Source organism: Hylaeus anthracinus, unplaced genomic scaffold (assembly GCF_026225885.1).
Source record: "Hylaeus anthracinus isolate JK02 unplaced genomic scaffold, UHH_iyHylAnth1.0_haploid 12002, whole genome shotgun sequence".
Lineage (NCBI taxonomy): Eukaryota > Metazoa > Arthropoda > Insecta > Hymenoptera > Colletidae > Hylaeus > Hylaeus anthracinus.
In genome coordinates this window covers 10673714-10694787 of record NW_026534349.1, presented here as the reverse complement: position 1 = coordinate 10694787, position 21074 = coordinate 10673714, and the positions used below count along the sequence as shown (strand labels likewise).

At 45.3% G+C, this 21074-nt stretch overlaps 1 protein-coding gene across 4 annotated transcripts in view; it reads right to left on the bottom strand.

Annotated features, from left to right (window-relative positions):
- Positions 1-21074, bottom strand: part of LOC128892051 (uncharacterized) — an 86185-nt gene that overhangs the window by 63434 nt on the left and 1677 nt on the right. For 3 of the 4 annotated variants that reach the window (XM_054152124.1, XM_054152126.1, XM_054152123.1), the window contains exon 2: positions 20252-20681. In XM_054152124.1, the coding sequence (XP_054008099.1) occupies positions 20252-20291 (40 nt within the window). In that variant the 5' untranslated portion in view covers positions 20292-20681. Of the gene's footprint in view, positions 1-20251; positions 20913-21074 lie in introns of those variants that run through there. The other variant, XM_054152125.1, reaches the window with a different exon arrangement.

Sequence of the window (21074 nt, the reverse complement as noted above, 5' to 3'; positions counted from 1 at the left end):
TCGTCAAGGGCGTTAATGAGCTTGCAGTGATTACTCCCGCCGGTGGAGACGTTTCCAACTGGAGCTAGGCTTCGGAAACGTTCCGAGGAAAGAGTTTGTTACGAGCCGAGGGCTGAGAGGCTTGTTTCGGCCGAGGATAGTTGTTGTTTTGGACAATTTTTGTTAATGGGGATGTGTGTTCGTGAACGCACCTACGTGTGGCTAACGTAGGGTTGCACGCTGGGATTGTTAATTGGCCTCGTAACTTGTATTATGCAATACACCTCAAACGGTAAAGATGTATTGCTGTGGGTCTCCTTAACTAAATAATTCAAGAGATAGGTATTCAGAAAAATAATTAGATTTAATTATATCACGTGTCTGACTCGTACTTTTCATGTTCGACTCGAATTCCTTACCACGTGTCTAATACGTTGTTATAGGCTGTTGAAATAAGCTAAGGAATTCATATGTTTCTGAAAACTTTATATCCGATACATGTATGTATATAATTCAACAGTCTCCTTAAATGCACAAGTTTCTCTACGATAAACAGACAGTAAAGATGATCCGTATTTGGATTTTATTCCAAAATCAGACCTATTCCGTACTTCTGTCAAAAAAGAACCTGATTAAAAAACCCAAGGTGAGTGTCGCCGCGCTTCCCTCGCGAGATAAATTACTCTTGAACGCGATCCAGTAGTGAATTATTAACACCCGATGAGAGCTCCTCGAGGCACCCGTAACTTAGCCAACGGTGCGCATGGAATCGTTAGGGAACATCGATGAAGAGAGATACCGCGGTTGCTCAATGGAGGAACGTATCATTGAAGGAACAGGATAAATTATAATTGCAAATCACTTTCCACAATAATGTTTGACACGCTTAGTGCCGTGGAACAGTCCGACTATTATTCCGATACGTTCCCGTATTATCATCGTCGTTGTACGTACCGAGGAAGGCATCGCCGCGTTCATTATTCACCGCCTAAGTCCGATGGGGAAGCATTGTCGACGGCGTCGATCAGCGTCGCCATCAATCACCGCATCACCGATCGGGAAGATCGTCATTACAGATTAACGCCCCGTTGATGAGCGTACAGGTGAACAGATTGTAACATTGTCCAAGCTGGCCCTTTTTCCCGCGGTAATTGGCTTTTAGTCGCGGCGAAATTTTCAAGCGCCGACCGGCGAGCGTCTTATTAAGCGCCCGTATCGTTAAAAATGAAATGGCCCTCCTCGATATTTCTGCACGGTCATCTCGACATTAGGCGTCGGTCTTTCATTTCCGTCTGCCACGCCGAGGGAACGAAGGAGTCTTGTCATCGCGCCTAATGGCAACTTTGTCGGGTCGGTGCTCCCCGCGACTATGGCGTTATACCGATTATTTGCGTAACGTTGTAGCCGCGTCATTAATCCTCCCATTCTATCGAACGGGCTGCTACAAAACACGCCGAGGAACATTTTGCTACGTAGAGGGGCATGTTTGAACGACGACGTTGTCGACGAGGTGGCTCGCAACTTCGTTTTCGCGACGAAGGTTAACGTTAAGCGTGTTATCGATGAGACGAGATGTTTGTTGAATCCGAATCTCGGAAGTTTGGATAGAGAGACTGTTAGATTAACCCTTTCAGACCTGGCGTCCACGATCGAGAACGTAAAATTTTTAAATTACCGACGCTATTCGTCGCAATTCGGAACTTTCAGGACCTGACGAGGATCTTGGCTTCCTCGATACAAAGTGTTAGAATATTCGAGACAGCATTAGGATACTCGTGCTAGACAAACGCCCGAAGCGGGCCGTGTGTTTAGTTTCTGCGCATTCCCCTTCTTAAAGGAGGTTTTAGGACAGAGAACTTTTGTGAACGAAGGGCCTGACGTCAGGGGTGTCCTCACCACTGTGCTTTCTGACGGAGGTCAGAACTGTACCGACTTGCATGGAGGCAAGAGCTTACTGAATATAATGTAGTCGCTAATGATTTGATTTGCGCGCTGAAAGTGCGAGAGCGCGACGACACGAGCTCCTACGTTTTTTTGCTCGCGACACTCGTGTGTCTACGGTATGCCAAATACGATATAGCAGTAACGTTCTGCGAGTAAATAACGATCCGAATAAATCACGTGAAACCGTTAAATCTGTTCCTCCTTAACAACCACGCCCAAAAAGAATAAAAGTATCCCGACAATAGCAATCTTTTACACTTGTATTGTCGCTATTTTTCTGCGCCCTATAGATTCCATCCTGAATTCCTTAATCCAGAGACGCGGTAGCGTCTCGACGCCAAGTTCATGACAAATTTCTGATCTTACAAAAGAAAGCGACAGAAACGTATCGGAAAGTCTGTTACGGGCAAGGACACGCCTTCGCCTTCCGGGTGGCGAATTATTATAGAAAAATTCGCGTGTTGCACGACTTGCACGTACCAATCGATGGCAATAGAGCGTCTAATAACAGGGATTCGAGCCGTGAACTTTCCGCGTTGCTCGGAGGTCTGCAATTACATCCCGGTTGCTCGCGGCAGAAATTATCGTTATCCGGACGAACAAAATAAACATTGAATGATTAGCAAGAAAAAGTGTTTGCCCGTTGGTGGATACCGTTAGGAGACCATAATCCTATTCAGTTTGGAAAACGTATCCCAATCGCGAGAGAACGCCATCGAAGCCGGACGTATCATTACGATGTAGTCTATGTATTGTAGATAGATACAGGCGGAAAAGCTGGGGAACCGTGGTCGGGCTAGTCCAGCTTATCACTGGCCAACGGTACATCGTTATCTCATCAGCCAACGATATTGCAGGAAATCGTTGCGATTCTTTCAAACGGACCCGTCCGTGGATCGTCGCGCGTGTACTTAAGGGTTATTATTAAGATAACAGAATGCATATCCTCGATGCAATTAACCCCCAGCCACTATCGGCGGAACGCAATTATCTTCGCTCTCTTCTACAGCCACCCTCGACAGGTTTCCTTAATGTGACGTCGTTTAAAGCGGATACACCCGCGGTTAGGAAAGTCGACGGACACTTTGCGCCGGCTGCTCTAACGGGTGGTAGTTTTCATTCGGATCCTAGTAAAATAAATATTTTACTCTTTTATACGAATCAATTAAATTGCCTGACACAACTCGGTAAAATTTTGTTGCTCCTATACATCTCGGGTCACTATTCGAGTGTAAGGAATCTACGCGTTGCCACTTGGCAGCATGGAGCCTTTTTAATTCGACAACCCCTCCAGCCCTACACGAGGAACAAGTTCTTCCAGGATAAAGCATCTATTCAAAGCGGCTCCATCACGCACGGAATCAGTCGATGCTCGTCTTGATTTGAAACGAATTTATCACGCGAACCTACGTTTTGTCCTCTTCGCCCCGGGGAAGAAGGTCGTTAAATAAATAAATAACCGGACAAAAAATAAGAAGACCCTAGGGGCCGCTAGAGTAAATATTATTATACCTTAACGACGCGAGGGGATTGAGTTAAGAAATTTCTTACGCGATAGGCCACCAGTGCCAGGGGGAAAATGAGTTTTCTAACGTGCAAACGCGCCCTTGATGGCGGTTATTAAGGCCAACGCGTGTCATAATGAACACCGCGTCCGGCGGAGTTAAACTGTACACGGCGAGGTGGATTAGCGTTCGATACGTCAGGGACACACCCGGTGACCGTGTCGCGATGCTGTCAACGTCGGCCTCGATTTTTCAGGACGTTAATTCGCTGATGATTATACAGGCTGAACCACTTTGGAATGGCCCACATCGACTTGGCCGCGCAAGGTGAAGCGTATGCATAAAAAGAACGGCTTTTCCGTACGGTACCGCAATCTACGATCGCGTTATTTCCATAAAAATACGCCCGGCGGAAGGGAGAGGGCGACAGGAAACCTAGCGAAGAGAAAACTCGCTACGATGATAATAAACCGGTAGAATCTTCGAGATTACCGCCGGTTGCTCCGTTCGTTTCTCGATCCATCGCGATCTTGTATTCGGTGTACTGGAAGATTCCGGAGCGTCTCGAAAGCTCGTCGATCAAGATTTGCATTCGACGTTACGATGGTTGGTGGTGACCGGAGAACACCCAGGTTAATTTGCAAACGAAGCTCCATTTTTGAACGATCGAGGGGGATTCATTTGCTCGTGCGATGTACGATTACGTGGGACGTTTAGGCAGAATGTGAGAATTCTTAATTATTGTTGAATACCGTCCTAGGTTAACTAATACCTTTAAGAATTAAAAATTTACGTATGTAATTTATACTAATTACTGTCGGTTACCCTTCAATCTTAAGGAGGAAGGTGTTGGATATCGCTTAGGCTAATCTGTACCTTCTGTACTGTACCATCTGTACTGGAATCTTCATTACTTTAGGTTAGTCAGTAGTTTTATCTTCATGGGATAAGTAAATATTTTTAAGTTTCAAACCTAATCATCCGTCCATACACCATACTACGCATCCGATCCTTGTACCCTTATTCACTAACTCCGAATAATACGCCCGACTCCTTAACATTCAACGATTCTCATTGATCCTTCCCCTTATTTCCACCACCTTCTGAATCCTTACGCAGCGATAATTTAGTTTCCAAGTACCGAATTGTAGTAGAAATCGAACATTGAAATAAGTAGGAATCTAACATTATTTTAGTCGATCGAAATCAGGTGGAAGATGCGTTAGAATGTACACCGAGGAAAATAAGGAAGCAAAGCGACTCAAGGATCGTTTTGATGACGACAGGAAGCTAGTCGTTCCTCGTGTAAACGTGTACTTTTCAGTAATTGCTGACACGTTGGAGTCGTTAGTTTTCCATCAGCTGACAGCCACGTGAAGTAGCTGCGCGACACAACCGTTACCGCAGTCATACGTGACGGATATGTCCGACGCGTTTCTATTCTTAGTACCTCGTGACGCGCTTAATACGATCGCCGGATGCCTGATAAACTTTCCAGGAAACGATACCACGGTTCGAAAAAAAAGAAAGTATTTCCAAAAGAGACGTATACGAGTCTTCTTGTTAGCTTCTTCGCGTTTAAGTCCAATGATTCATTTCTCGCGGTTTTTCAGCTCCGATATTCGATACGTCCAAGTGTGATGTTATTCTTGCATAAATCTCTGATTAACGAGCTGAAACGTTCGGATGGGAGATGTCCGACGTCTGGGAGTCGCGGTGCTTTCGACGCAGATAAATTGATCGAGCGCGCCACTCGAGCGGAGACGATAAAAACAAAATGCACGAGTCCTAGGAGAAATTCTAACCTCGAAGTTTTATTACGCGTCGCTTGATGGTTCTTGATATCCTGCGACCACTAAATAAATCCGTGAGATTAAGACTTCGTACGATGACGAATTTCGTGTAACGTTATCAAGATTCCTAGTTTCATGGCGATGCTGTTTGTCTACATTTATACCTCTGTACGGTACTCTCGGTTACGAGGAAAACGATCGAATTTGGATTGGATATAAACGTTACTCGAGGCTATCCAAGATCTAAAAATTGGTCGCTTCGCGCGCGACAACTAACCGCGAACGGTTCGCAATTTCCGCAGCTGGATTCTAGCGGACATGCGGCGGACGTGCGCTTTTCTCGACGGGGTCCACGGGCCCGAATCGACGAGGAGGAAACCGAGTTCGAAGAGTGTGGCGACGGTGAAGATTCTATCGGGCGTTTCACCGTACGCCATACGTGCCTTCAGCGGGACACGTCCTGCGAGAGGGGCTCAGTGGGCATTATATTCTAGAATCGGTGAGCGTTTCGGAGTCAACGCACGGTCCTGTGGCACGTGTGTGCATAATCGAGGGGAATACCTACACTGAGAAGCGTAACTACAGTACCACCAATATTGTTAAACGTTTCAAAACTTTCAGTATGAATTATGAATCTCTTTCAAGTTGCTACCTATGGTATTAATATAAATAAGCGAGTTTTTTAAAATGAAATAAAGTTATTATATTAGAGTACGATTAGAGTATGATACAACATTCATAGAAATTGGAAAACGCAAGTTAATTATAGATTCTGAAGCATTTTCTAGGACTTTGAGTAATTCGATCATCCTGTATCGGTTTCTGCACATTTTCAGATGAAGCGAATTCAATATCGATGGTCCTGACACATTTAATTCGTATGAGTTGTTGTGTTCCGCTTGATTCGTTACTTTATGATTATTTAACAAGTACAACGTCGAGCGAAATCGAACGAAGTTAACAAAGATATACGCAATTTACGGATGGTATGGGCTATAGATCCTCGTATTGAAACGGTTCGGACAATTCTCTGATTCAAAGGGAAAAGTAGTGGGCTTTATAGATTCGGAAAAGATAGAAAATGGAAGGATAGGAATTATCTTAAGTTTAGTGGTCGGACAAAGGAGAGGTAGCGAGGTCGAGGTCTGGGATGACTAGTCAGGATGAAATCATCAGTTATCGAAGGCAGAAATTTGAAATGTTTGCTGCTGGAATTTGACGGAGGATGAGTAGAAGACAGAGTTATCTTAACTAAAGCTAATACAAAGATTATGTTGGCATACAACAGTCTACCTCGTATCAACTCAATTGTCAACTCAACAGTCAACTCATACTCGATAGACAAACTTAAAAATATGGATGGTGCTATAGTTATGGTCCGCAGTGTACGTTCGGTAGGAATGTTCTACGCGTGTGCAAATGCCTAAGACAGCATCCGGTCGCCGTGGACAACAATCCCGCTAATTGTCGGTGAGGATTTTCAGCATCGAGCGTCGCATCTCATTAGGACCACCAGCCGGGAGACATTGAGTCGATCAATCCGGACCCCTGGCCCTCGTCGCGTAACAAAGAACCGGATTCACGCGCCGAAGAAAAGGAGGAGTTCCTCCTCCCTCGCGGTCGGGACCGCATTTGCATGCGAAAAAGCGTCGCTTCTCGGAGGACTGATTCGTTCCTCGACTACGTGGATCGACGATACTGGCGAACGTTTTCAATATTGGACTTGAAACTTCGCGATTCGAACGTAAGTTAATCGAGACTTTCGTTAATAATTGGAAGTTGGAATTGTTCCTATATCGAAGAAGATTACTGAGACAGAAAGTTTCAATTTTTGGTAATAGAATGGTGGTTCTTGTAATTTTATCGTGAGCTTGCTGCCTTCAAACGGTATTATATGATGCTCGATAGCTACGCGAAGACATGTTGGTCTCTCCCCTTCGCGAGAGCCACGGTTACACACGTCGACTTGAATTTCTTTGGTACTTTAGATTTAAATCTCCAAGGCGTATCGAAGAGAGGATCTCAATAATCGTAAAAATATTGGCCAAGAAAATACCCAACATCTCTACATATATACATCAGTCCTGCCATTGCTCGATGTATCCAATTGAAAATCAAATAAAAGCAATTCTAGAAAGCTGATTTACAAATGATCACAGAAGGACCCAAAACGTGGTGGATTTAGCCAGCCTAGACGGCGACCAAAGGTGAAGGATCCCGAGAACTAGGATCGCGCGTGACAATGGACCGAGTGCACCGCGATGCGTGGCACTCGAGCTTTCTCGTTTCGAAAAGAACAGAGAAAGAGAGAAGGAGGAAGCGAGTCACGCTCACGTCATCACGAATGCTGCTTGCATTCACGACCCCCGTCACCTCGCCCTTCGTCCACCACGCGTCTAACCACGACGTTGTTGCTTCCAGTCACCTTCCTCCTTTCCTCTGACTGTCCAACTCCACGGCTCGGTTGGTACACATGCCAAACGCGGACCAACCACGAAGAGGAGACACTGTACGCTGCGATCGGGTTTCATTGACGCTGCAAGGGCAATCGTAAGTACTAGAAGTGTTTCTGCGAGGGATCAAAATGAGTCTCGTTAACGTCCATCTTGATCCTACGAAACCAAATGATAGCCACATCGAAACTGGTCGTCAATGGTACGGTTTACTCTTCCGTAGGCTTCGAGTAGATTCGATTGTCGTTTGATGGTGATTGTTAGATTGTTAGGTTAGTTCGGTCCTCGCACAACGTGGATGAGTTGTATGGATGGGACTCGCCGGTGGCACTCGAGCTGAGCTAACAGGAAGCTGAGTCGAGGCGAGTTGCAGAAACGTCCGTTCAAGAGGCTCGATTCATTAGAGCTAACACAGATGTTGGAGAAAACGAAATCATGGTCGAAATAATATTATTCCTTGGCAGTTACGCAACCTGCGTTGATATCACGAAAGGCTACGCTACTTTAATCGTGACGTGAGATGCTTCAGGAATTCCACGCGAAGGATTAACATTCCACCGAATGCGAGAATCGAAGCAAGAACTGAGACGAACTGAAGTCGGTGCTTCACCGGTCGTAATTGTAACAACGAGAACATTCATCCAGATGCAGGAGTTGGAGAAAGATCGAAACAGATTTAAATTTACTCCACGTGCAAATATCACCCAAAATTATAACGTCAACTGCTTCGGTATTAGCGCATCAAGGATGATCGTTCCACCAGGTACGAGAGTCGGTGTAAGAGCAAAATCGAGTCGAAATGACTGCTTTCAGCGGGTACCCGCATACATGTAGAAGTCAATCCGCGCGCGGTAGACCAGTTCTTGCCCCCAGAATAATTGTAACATCAGGTATTCCGGTGTCTGCACCACGCGAGCGTTTCTACCGGTGCAAATATGGAGCTCTAGGAACAAAGACCAGGCACGCGTGAGTCATGCAATGGGTCCTGAAATAAGCGACACGGAAGAAGAGGCGCCAGTCAAGATCTCGCAACCACGGCCAATGGTGGAGGAGCCAACAACGAAACGAAGCGGATCCCCGCGGATGATTCCTCGTAGGTTACTCAAGCCGCAGCTTCGGTCGATCTCCCTCATTAACATTCGACTCTTTGTCTCTGTCGTTGTCGCGGTCGTCCTACTCCGTAAGGTCGTCCCGGTCATATCCGAGATCCCCGACTTCTCCTTGCTTCCTCCGACGTGTTCTTCTTATTTCCCCAACCGGTCGACTTTTAGTAGCCCTCTGCTCCTCCTCCTCCTCCTCCTCCTCCTCCTCCTCACTGCCGTTTCGTCGTCCCGTTCTCCGTATCTCTCCTCTTCTCTGCGGCTTCGGACCGACTTTTTTCCACGATGGAAGAGAAGAAACGAGGATGGCGCGAGCGGAGAGGTACGAGCATTCCTCGTCAATTTCGATATAACGCGCTCTCCTCGATCCAGGGGCATCCCCGTTCTACTAAGATGACGAAGACGGAGGTCAGAGTGTCGTTAACCCTCGGAAGACCAGAGATTTTCTACTCTTTCCACGCAATGGAGTCCTCTACAGCTTCGGAACATTCAGTTTTCTTCGAGTGGACCTTTTGAGATCGACTAGTTCCCAGAACTAGATCTCGCTTACTCGAGCCAGATGTACAGTGTGTTAAGTCCATGAAGCGCTACGTTAGATCTTCGACCGACTTCGTTCCATTGTATTCCATAGATCATCCTCTTCGAGTAGCCCTTTTAAGCTCGACTAGTTCCCAGAATAGTACTACTAACAAACCTAGATCTTGGTTTGCGTGTCGAGTACAGAAAGCAGTAAACTTAGCAGTAACCACGCCATAGAGCCACGGCAGTTAGAAGAGAGGATTCCGTTAAACATTAATTGAATGAAATCAACCAGCTATTAATGGAACGACGAGGTTCCTCGATGGAAAGACATGAACTCTCCCCAGGTCCGGTGTTTACGATTCGATTTTTATGGTTTCATTCAACCGTGGCCGCCGATTCTCCCTTATCGGTTGTTTCACCTTTTCTTTGAAGGTCGATTTACATATATAGTTGCTTTTACCCGCGCGGCAAGATGGCATTCGGGGCTGGGATTCAAAAGGTAGCGTCGAACGGGAGCAAAAAGAGCACCGGCGGGAGGCATCGTGCGGAGTGCGAGCTTTTTAATTTTACGAGGGACGTTTATCTTATGATTATGTTGATAACTTCTCGGTAAGAGCTCGTAACGTAAATTGAACCACCGACAAGAATTTCGTGAGTGACTCAGCCCGTGGGCCGAGGGGAATACGAAGGCGAAACCACGCAAAAAAGACTGCCACCGACTGTAAACGCCCGAAAATCGACGGCATTAAAACCAATGGGTGGCCAGGGGTGCACTGGCTCCCAAATCCTATCGAAACCAGGAGGACACCTCTAACGAGAGCCACGGCTCGAAGCCACCGACCTACCTATTCGAGTCTCACGGCGAAAACGAAAGAGAAACGCGCATCACGAAATTGTCTTTCTCTCGTCCTACACCGGTCGTCCGCGAGATTCTCCTTCGCTCGTCGCGGCTGTGTATAACTTGATAAACAAGTTTACTTCAAGTAGCCAGTATCTTATATATACAGGGTGAACCACGTAACTTTGCCACCTTAAACAGCTCTCGAATTAACAATTATACGTGAAATCTTCTTCGTTACTCTACCTCTTCCACTTTTTATTCCACCATTGAAAATGTAGGGCTGGAGGGGTTTCTGAATTAAAACGACTTTATATCACCTCGACTATCGTTCAAACTCTACTTAACTGCCGATCGTCGAATATCGTCCTTTCTGACCTTTTGCTGCCACGTTAGCCATACATTATACGATATCGCCTCGAAATAAGCAACTCGGTCAGGACCGGAGAGTTGCTTATTTCGAGGGAGATATGCTATTCGGCTTGACTTTGTTCTCGAGCGAGACGAGGAAGAAGAACCCGTAGAAAAATACAGGGATTCGATGTAGTGACAAACTACACACAACTAACAGTATTGTTTCGGAGAATACACACGCCAAAGAAAGAGAAAACGTTACACATGTTTTGTGCTCTTTCCACTAATCTGTTCGGCTTCTCGCTTTAACGGATCTCTCGCTTCTTTTCGGATCTCTAGGTCGGCGGGTGACTTGAAACAAAAAGGTGGGCATAGCGAGTTGCTTATTTCGAGACGATACTGTATACGTTTCTGTGCTACGTCGCATTTCGTATCGATTCCCTACAGAAAGAAAATTGAATTCCACGACTAGAGGTATCGAAAGCGAATATTTATAATCCTGCGATATATTAAGACGCGACAGAGCGCATCTGGTGTATGGTTAACATTTGCCGAGGCATTAATGAACCAAGTTTTAATGTTGCAAACGCTTCAACGAATGATAGATTAGGTTGGAGTATGATTAACGACACGAACAAGTTAATAACAAGTGCTCGACGCGTTGATCATTGATCATTTTCAGTAATAAAATGTACGACGCGAAGGATGTTTCCACTTAGAATGCGTTGTTGCGCGCAACACGCTCGCGATGCACTCTGACGTCTGCTTTCGCTAGGTTTATGAATCCCGTTGCCCTTATTACGGTAAGCAGTTGTAATCTCTGCTCGATACTAACGGATTAGAAGACTGTACAAGCTATCAAGCGTTCTGAACGTGGTATCTGGGTAAGTGTTACCTAAGAGCCACGGGTGCTTTGATACCTTCTTAGCTCAGATTCGAATATCTTTCAAATGGTGGAATGTGCTTGGCCTCCTTTTCGAAAAATCGAAGATAACGTTGATGTCTCTATAAGAAAGCAAGGTAAAGCTGATTTGGAATCGTCGTTAGAGCAATTTATATACAGTGGTCGATATCAGAGCTAATCGAGGTATAGTTTCACCTTATAGACGTATGTACGGAGGTTTACATTGGGTGTCTCGAGGGGACTGAATACTAATTGCCGAACATGCCATGCGAAACAAAGCGTCCAAACCGTCTCGCCCATTGCGATCGTGCTGATCTTCTCCCGGTGAAACGAACGCCACTCTGTTCGAGCATAATTTAAACTCTTCCACAGAGCTCGAATACTCGCGTTCCTCCGCGCTGGATTCGCTTACCGAGCTTTCAGTAGCCGACTATTTACGGCGTATAAATTCAGCGATTGCCATGTATTATAATAGCTGCTATTAATCCTAGAGAAAAGAAAAAGGAATTGTTCACTCGCTTTTCTGTGTTCCTGGTCTTCCGGGGGAGATCAAGGTGAACTGTTTGTTTGATCACCCGGTACATTTTCTGACGTACCTCTCAATGGGCGCTCGTCCCAGAATTTTGGCCACAAAAACGAACTTTTAGTTTAACTCTATTCCGCAAAGAAAATTCCAGCATCTATTCATGGTGTTCTACAGCCAGAGTTCCAGCGATCACGTCTTTCCATGAAACGGTAGTCGCAAGGATCCGCATAATAAAATCCTCCATTGTACAAGAGAATGCCAGCTGCTGTGCTCGACTCTTATTCTGTTTTTCACGCTGTTATCCAGCCGAAAATTCCAATCACGTCTTCCACGGAAACGTTCGTTGCAAGGATTACTGTTACAAGAGCTCGAGAAACTGTTAGGTTTGTAGCAGACATTCCTCGACGTCGTTACCGAGCCATCCGCAGCTGTTTGATAATTAATCCTCGTTTATCTAATTCATGGATTCCCTCACCTGGACCCAAGCGTAAGTTCTACGATAAAGCACGTCCGATCGAATAAACTCGAGCTCAAGCCCGGTAGTGGTGGCACTCCTGGTTCTGTGGCCAAACACGACAGGAAGGTGAGGGGCCCGAGCAAGAGAATAATGCCGAGTATGCAGGCACGAGGTAAGGTAGATGAGATAGCAGGACGTATAGCCTGGACGTGCGGACTGCTCGACTCGCCCAAGTAGTCCTATATCGAGAATTAGGCTCCTTTCAAACTCGCGCTCCCGTGCCTCCACCATCCTTCTAATGTCCTAGTCACGAAACCTTCGGCTTTTGCTACTTTGTCTTAGTCCCAGGGCTCCTTTCTCCGCGACTTCCTCTGGGAACTCGTGGTTGGATTGGCGCCTGTAGAAATTCTCGACCGAACGACAGAAGATACGATTGCTATTGCTCAAAAACAGGCTGGAGACATTGTTAATAAATGAAGTAGACATTGGGGGATCCAGATGTCGAGATTCTGGAAACTGCAAGTACTCTAAACCATTGTTTCCCACTTTCAGACCTGTACACTTCTCCATAGTTCTTCCTCCGTTCCGTCTGTTCATGACGACACTTCCGCGCGCGGTGTTATCGAAGTCACTACACGGCCAGCGGGGTCCTCGTTCGTCGGTTTTTACACACGGGGAACGGCTGGTCCTGCGACCAGTAAATAACGCGACGGTCGCGGGAATTAAGTAGCGAGATAGCGCGACGTTTCCCTCGCCAGGAAATACTATCTAGATAGGAGTAGAATCGAAGCGAAGAGCCGGAGTAATTTCGCTAATGTCTTGGTCACGACTCCGCTTCTGAATCCTTAAAACGGGTTTCCAATCTGATCCCCTTGGATCCTGCTACGCCGTCCCAGATTCGCCGCTAAGCCGTACGAAACGCTATTGCGCTTAACAACGTCTTACTCGGTCGCGATGAAAAACCAGATATGATCTTGTCGCGTACCGCGGAGTTCGTACGAAAGAAGAGGGGAGACAGACCCGTGAACTCTGAACTACTCGGCCTGAAATCCTCCCGTGGGGCCGTTCGACACGGTGAAAGTTCGTGGCCCGTATCGCGAGATCAGCGAACACCGGTAATACCTCACCCATAAATCCTGTTTCAGCTGATGACTTACTGCCTTTATCTGGCAACCATCCGCCCACGCCGGCAACCGAGTTTTAAACAATATCTCACTTCGAGCACCTTGTACGACTAGCCTGCGTAAATGTCCGGTTGTAAGTACACGCGACGGGGGAATTTAAGGGTATGTAAAGCGACGGTGGCCGCTTCTTAAAAATGCTCCGTTCCACCGACCACCGCTTCCTTCCACGAATCTTTCGCTTCGAGGAGTGCGACTGCAGAAAATGACTGAATGTACAAAGTTTGAATAAATGGGACTCTTAATCTACAGGGACTTTTTTCAATCCGATATAGCTACTCTATGAAACTTGTGAATCTATTTTAAATTGTACCCGTTTTTACCTCAACGTGGGGTTTCCTGCAGAGGGGAGCCTAGGATGTTCTATGCTCCATTTTTATATTCCTAGAAACCTTTCTTCCTCCGTTTACTCCGAATAATACATTTTCCTCGATGAAGAAACTACCTGTTCCCACCATTTTTGGAGAACCATCCAAATACCTGCCGTCTAAAACGTCCCACAAGATAACATATGCCACTCGTATTCCATCTGCACCTCCGCCAGCGTTTCCTCGATTCTAATGCACGCGACTATACAGCCTCGTCGTTTCTTTCGATCGTCAATCGCGAGCGAAAAGATTGCGCCACTCGGACGGTCGCACGAAGAGATTTATGTAATTCGATGTTCAAACGAGCGATCGAATAAGTGGCAACGGCGGTGTGTTCACCTATCTTTAATCGTGCACTTCGTCTCGTCCTGACACGACGCAGAGATGTATGCAGCGTTATCGCACGACTCCTTCCTTGCGGTGGCCGACTTCTCGCCGCTTCTCGAGCTCTTCTCGCGTTTTCTCGTGTTGTTGCTCCCGTCGTGCCACCTACGTTGCCCGAATCCTTCTCCAGAATGCCATCGCGTGGCATTTGCTCCGCGAAATGGCTGAATCGGGATTTATTCCCGAATCTCCCGTTGAGTAAACTGTTTGTCAATCCCGAGTCCAATGCTCGAGGATGATCGACGTAAACGTGACAAATTCCGTGTCTCTGGAAACTGCAGAGGGGAAGATTGATCGCTCGACTTAGGAGAAACGATACCTCAGCTTTGGAGGGCACAACATTTCCTTCTTGATCTATGTTTCATCGCGCTCTAGTAATTGAGCTGGTTTAACGATAGAACGAGTCTAGAATGTTTCCTCTTAATTTCGTTGCTTCTCTATAGTTCGACAGAGTGTCGACCTACTTGTACCACTGGCAAATTTTACTTTTTTCCGAAGTTATTATTTGAAAGAGTTCGATGCATGATGTAATTGCTACCCGCGTTAACTTGAGTGTCCTGAGAACATCCTATCAATTAACCTGCAAAACAGACCCTATTTTCCACGGAATCTAATACTTTTTTTCTTAGCTCTTAAGACCGTATAGGGTCCATTTCGCTTTACAATTTTAACAATACAGTGTTGATACAAATAACGTACAATTAAGAGATTATATTTTTAAATGGATAGAACACAGTCGTTTAGAAGAAAAAGAATATATCGATGTTTATGGGCAACTGAAAACCCATTTTATGCAAGGACCATAACAGATCAACCCTTGGAGCTTCATACAATTCACATTGCCAAATGATGTGATTTAAATCCTCGTCGCTTTGGCCACATCTACAAAAAACCTAATACTTGCACATCACAACGCAGTTGCTATCTGCGTTTGAGCGTCCTAAGAAAGGTCCAGGCAATTTCTATTTTCGTCCAAACCTAATCTCCGAAGTACCCCGGTTTGAATCGACGTGAGCATCTTGAGAAAGAGCTGAACTCCGTTCGCGGGGTCTCCCCGTTTCACTTTTCTTCCCATGCAACATTCTAGACCACTCGTTTCGAGACAATAGCTGAAATCCGTGCAACGTTATCAAGCTCGTTACAACGCCCACGTTTTTCGCGGCTCGTGGATCTAATGCATCTTTACCGTGGCAGAACGACGCGGTCTTATCGTCTTATTTATACCCTGTTGCTACGGCATTCTCGTAACGCGTTTCTTTTTTTTTTCTCTCCCGTTTCCTTTTCCCGCCTTAATCTCGTCTATTACGGTACACGCAGGCTTAAGCAAGCGCCTTTATTATCGGCCGTGTTTAACAGACTCCCCTCGACTTCGCGCGCTGATATCAATGTCAGCGTGTAATCCGACGGAAAAAGATCCTAGCAAGTTTCCTATCTGGGGCGTGTATCGCCGTGTCCGCGAGATCCACGAGTAATTTGCGCCCGTAACAAACTGCGTCAGACTCGGCGGAATTAGTTCAATGGCAACGTGCGAAGTTTTTCGCCTGGATAGTTTCTGTATCGTTTCGGATAAGATATGTATTCGAAAACGTACGAAGCCACCGTTGTACAGGATGCTCTGTAAAAGGCACTCGAAACTTTAAGTAGGGTAGCTGTAGAAAATAAGAGGTCGAGGAAAGATGAAATTACGCTTCGAGGATTCCTTTTTGTTAAGAGGACACATCGTATAGTACTGATAATAAATTATAAAATTCTATGCGAAATTAGACCAATCCAAAGATTCTGATCCCTAACGGATCAAGTAGGGAGGGTGAATGTACTTGTAATAAGTCTATTATTGTTCTTTGAACCTCTCTTAAGCTGGCAGGACCAAATCAGCACTAATTTTTAGTACTTATTTTGTACTAATTTGTACCACCAACAATAATTTCGTACCTCGTGGCGTTTTCATATATTTTATATTCCACTAAGTCCGATATGATTCTGCTGATTTGGTCCTGCCAGCTTAAGAGAGGTGTTCTTTGAAGCTTTATGGTATTTCGAGTACCCTTTGCCGAACACCCTGTACAGTTTGACGCATTTCGCGGGGCTCTATTTATCGGACCTCCGGTATATATCTCAAGGCGGTGATTTCGAGAGGGGTGCAAGCCTTGCAGCAATTTTCTGCGCATTACAGCTCTCGTTACACCTACGTTGTTCGCAAATCACCGATTCCCCTCGCTCGTCTCTAGCATGCGACGTGACTGTGCATTATCGCTTCCGTTGCGTTCGCCTGGTTCTTTTCGCGACGGGGCTGAATCCCATTGCGCTTCTCCCTCCTCTTTGTCTCGATCTCTGTCGTGCACGTGCGAGTCGAATTGTGTGCAAATGATTAGCTTTAGAACGCATTCAATTCCATCAATTACGAGCACCCCGCTCGAATCACTTTACAGAAGAGAAGAGACTCGAGTTGGCTGAGAGGAGGCTTGAATTGGCTAAGTGAGAACGATGAGTCGAATTAGTATATCGACAAGTTTTTGCATCAATGGCGTAACGTTCCTCTAGAGTCCACCTTTAGAAAGTAGCTGGAATTAGCAAACTTCGAACTTATTCAAACCTGACTTTGCTGCACGAATTTATCAACTACTTTCCCAAGAAGACACAGACAGAAAAATACGAGTTTCATCGAAAGAGTACGGTGAATTTTTAAGAACAACAATCGCTGGGATTCATGCGTATCCCTCTGTTCACCGTGGCAATTTATTTACATCGTTCATTCAGCGTATTAATTGATTATTCAGTTCCCCCAATCGCGTACGCGATGATATATGACTCTATAGAGCGCCCCGTTACAAACAGGAATCTACTAGTGGTGTGTGCATAAATTACCACGTTGATAACGAAACCCACGCATTTTCTCCAGATCGAAGATTCTTTTCGTGCTCAATGTCGCGTAGCTTGGCCGATGTTCGAACGGCTAAATAAAACCGACGGAAAGCGTTTCTTCACACTCTTGGCCTCGTAAACAGATCTCGCCGCGTGATAAATGTGATAATCTGTTGAGTTATATTCATGAATAATTCGTTCCTTGAAATCGAGAAGACAGTCGCTAATAATTATCGAGGCTAAACGTATTTACGAAACCAGCAACGACAGCAGTTGGTGCTGAAACGTGGATCTTCATTGGGCACACTAGCGAACGAAGAGGAGAAGAGAAACTGTTCTCTTATTAACACGTTGGTCGCCGCGTCACCCAGAAATGGGTGACAGGACTTTTCATTAAGGAACTAAGAAAGAAAATTTCAAAGGTGAGATGTTAATAAAAATAAATACGGATAGGATTTCTGAGTTTGACGAGGTGAAGAAATTAAATGCTACGACAAATGTTACGTTATCTAATCTTCGATAGTCTCGAGACGAAATTTGAACTTGGTAGAAATTTTCACGAGTATCAGTCTGGCAATCAACGTGTTAAAAAGAGGTTAGATCACTTTTCTCTAATTTTCTGGAGGACTTGGAGCAGTGACTATATGGAAAGAATGCGAGTACAGTAAGATAGTTCCAGTTGAAAATGATCGGTACAGGTTGGAGATCCTACATTTATAAGTAATGAAGCTGTGGTAACTTAAATGGTGTATACTATTCGTTGAATTGGTGATAAAAACCCTGAATCCCAAATTTCTTAAATCCTAGCATGCTCGATTTTAAAATTCGATGCTATGGCTTCAAAGACCAAAGCAACTGCTAGGTAAAGCGTTTTACAATCCCAAGAGAGAACGAGTCATTAGAGACTTAACATTTCTAAGATTTTTCTCGACGAGAAGCAGAGATTTTCTGTTCAATTTTAGTTCCAGTAGATGACATCGAATGTCCACGGGGCCAGGAATCCACAAAGGGCGTCGAAAGAACGCCGAGCAGCACCGCTTATAGGTTGCACCGTTGCACCCCAGCGGCGTGGAATTGGATGAAGATAGAGGAACGCGATGCATGATCGCGATTAGGCCAATAGGCGGGGACCATTACTGATAAAGCTTTACGAGGAAGAAGGGAAAAGGGGGCTCCCCGAAGGCGCAGATAACAAGTGCATTATGTGCATTCGGCGCTCGATTCGCGAGGCCCTATTTCAGATTGATCTCCGATCGCAATTAGGCGAAAGCGTTTCGCGGCGGGCAGCTCGGCTCGAATATCGGGCGAAACAGGCTTCGTTACACTTCCACGCTCGTTAATCTTCCCCTAAAACGTATAATTGGAAACGTTAATTGGGTTACACGAACGCGGCGCGCGGTCGTTTGAGATAAGCACTTTGTTACGTGCATCGGAGCGACAATGACCCGTTAGTTGGGGAGAAAAATGTTAATTAGCCGCCTGACATCGGGGGGTCGAAGAACAGTGCCCATCTATGGACCGAGGTGTACGTAGAGAAGGCAGGATTTTTGAACACCGAGCGTTCGTTGTGATACTTCCTGAGTAGGGTCGCCAACTCTCTACTCTATGAATGACTTCGGTCTTTCCTGTTTCCAGTTCCCCGATTCTCTACGGGAACGTTATTTTCTCGCGTAAAACGTGACGTTTGTTTCCATTTCCTCTTACGCCGACTATGCCACACTATGCGTTTTCGCCGCTGCGGCGAAAGCAGACGCGATTTCATCGGAAGGCTATGATACATGATACATTGCTGCGATTTTAACGCGGTCTCGTCTCAACTATCAAAACGATAACATGAATACGAATAAATTTTGGAAAATTACGTGTGCTATGGAAGCAGAAGGGTTCTTGCGTGAACCGATACGACGTAATTATTGGGTTCATCCATTTATTTCAGAGCGAGAAAAAACAGATTTCAAAATTTTTTTGCTAACATCCGCAACTTTAAGGATAAGTTTTTTAGTTATTAGCGAATGTCAATAAATTCATTTGATGAATTACTAGAAATGTTAAGACCACATATTTCGAAACAGAAGACAAAGTTGAGACGGTTTATAAGTGCAGAAGAAAGACCAGGACACACAGGACACAACGATAAAAATTGATAACGATGCGGGAAATCCGTGTAAGTGTGAACAGGGACCATATGAATACACGTGTTTTGACGTGTCTCCGGCACGATGCGGCCGTCCGGTGCGTGCCGCAGTCTGCTGCGGCAGCGCCGCACTAGTTTAGCACCTCTCATTTGAATCTATGCAACGTCACAAACCGGATGACCGCATCCGTCATAACCGCAGCGCCAAAAACGCATAGTGTGGACCCGGCTTTAGTCTTTGAGAGGAATTTCGAAAATAACGTTCGAAAAGTTTGACTCGGAATATTTCGCAAAATCTTCGAAAACGTAAAAATTGCATTAGCATAAAGAGAATGGTTAATAATCACCGTTGTATAAAAGTTGCTTAATTATTACAACAGTGCGTCGAATGTAATGGCTGTATACGGCTAGTGTCGCAAGTCGCGTGTGACCGGTTACGTAACATCTCGCCACGATTGCCACTGTTTGTTTACTTTTTGTCGAACGCTGAGAATGTTGGAAGAGGGTAATCCGATGCCAATGAACGCGCTAGATTCGAAAGTTTACATCGATTCGAGAACGGGTCTACTGTAAGGATTTAACACCGATATTCGACTAAAAACATTTCAGATTTCCCCGTGTGTTCTAGAGGTTCAAGGCTCTCGTACGTCTTTTGTTAGTATACGATTCAGACACCGTCTTCGACGTAAACAAATGTAATCTAAATGTAATATTAACTTTAAACGAGATTTATATTTGGCGGTCTTTGATTCTGTTAGAACCGCCTATGTTCATAGAGCAGCAACGCGATAGTCGCGCTTTCATTTTTTAAATTAAATTAAAACAACACTTTACGCATAATTATTCGTGAAATGTAGCCTGAGATGTAAAGTAAAACAAATAACCAACGCACATTAGTAAGTAAAAAAAAAAAATTCAAGCACAATAGAAAACGTGGGTATACTCACTTGCGAACCACCCGTTACATCCAAGAACGTTGATGTTCATAGCGTACCGAATGTACGTGGAAACGTGTAATTTCGCGAACACACCGCTCCTCAAAGACTCTCGGTCTATACACCATACGCGTTAACTCGTAACAACACTTTTACAGCGTGTCCCGCGATAAACCGTGCACGATTTTCGGAACAGCACCTTTCTGCTTTCGTCCCTGCGTTGGCGGTCAGCTGGAGCGAGACGAAACGCGGAATCGGTCAGAGTTCGTCGAGAACAGAGTGGTCACAGTGTAGCTCGTGCCCCGGCAACATCAGCTCCGCCACTATTCCCTGGTTGCACATGTTCCTCGCTATTAAGCAGTCTTCACACTGACCGCGTCCTCGTTCACGTTCTAGATAGAGACTGGATCCCAATATAATGCGGTCGATTCCACTCAGCGACCTTCGACAAAATGACAGAAATCGAGTACATACGTGAAATACGATGCATGGGGGAGCAATTAACGCCGATTGGCTGAAGGTGACCTCTACTGTTATTCAACGAAAGTGGGCCTCAAGCCCGTTCGCACAGAGATACGAAACCGAGACAACTTTTTTTTTCTTACCGAGTTGTCACGAATCGCGACACGATATTTTCATACTTCGGGGGCGCGCGAGTCTTCGGATTTACGACGCGAATCGATACTTCCGGCAAATATGGCTGACATCGAAGAGTCATTTATTTTACCATGTCCTTTGTATATGTAATTTCCATGCGCTAAACTCACTCGTCGAGCTTTTGATTTTGAAAATTGTATTTATGTATTGATATCTTTGGTACCTTCGAGAATATTTT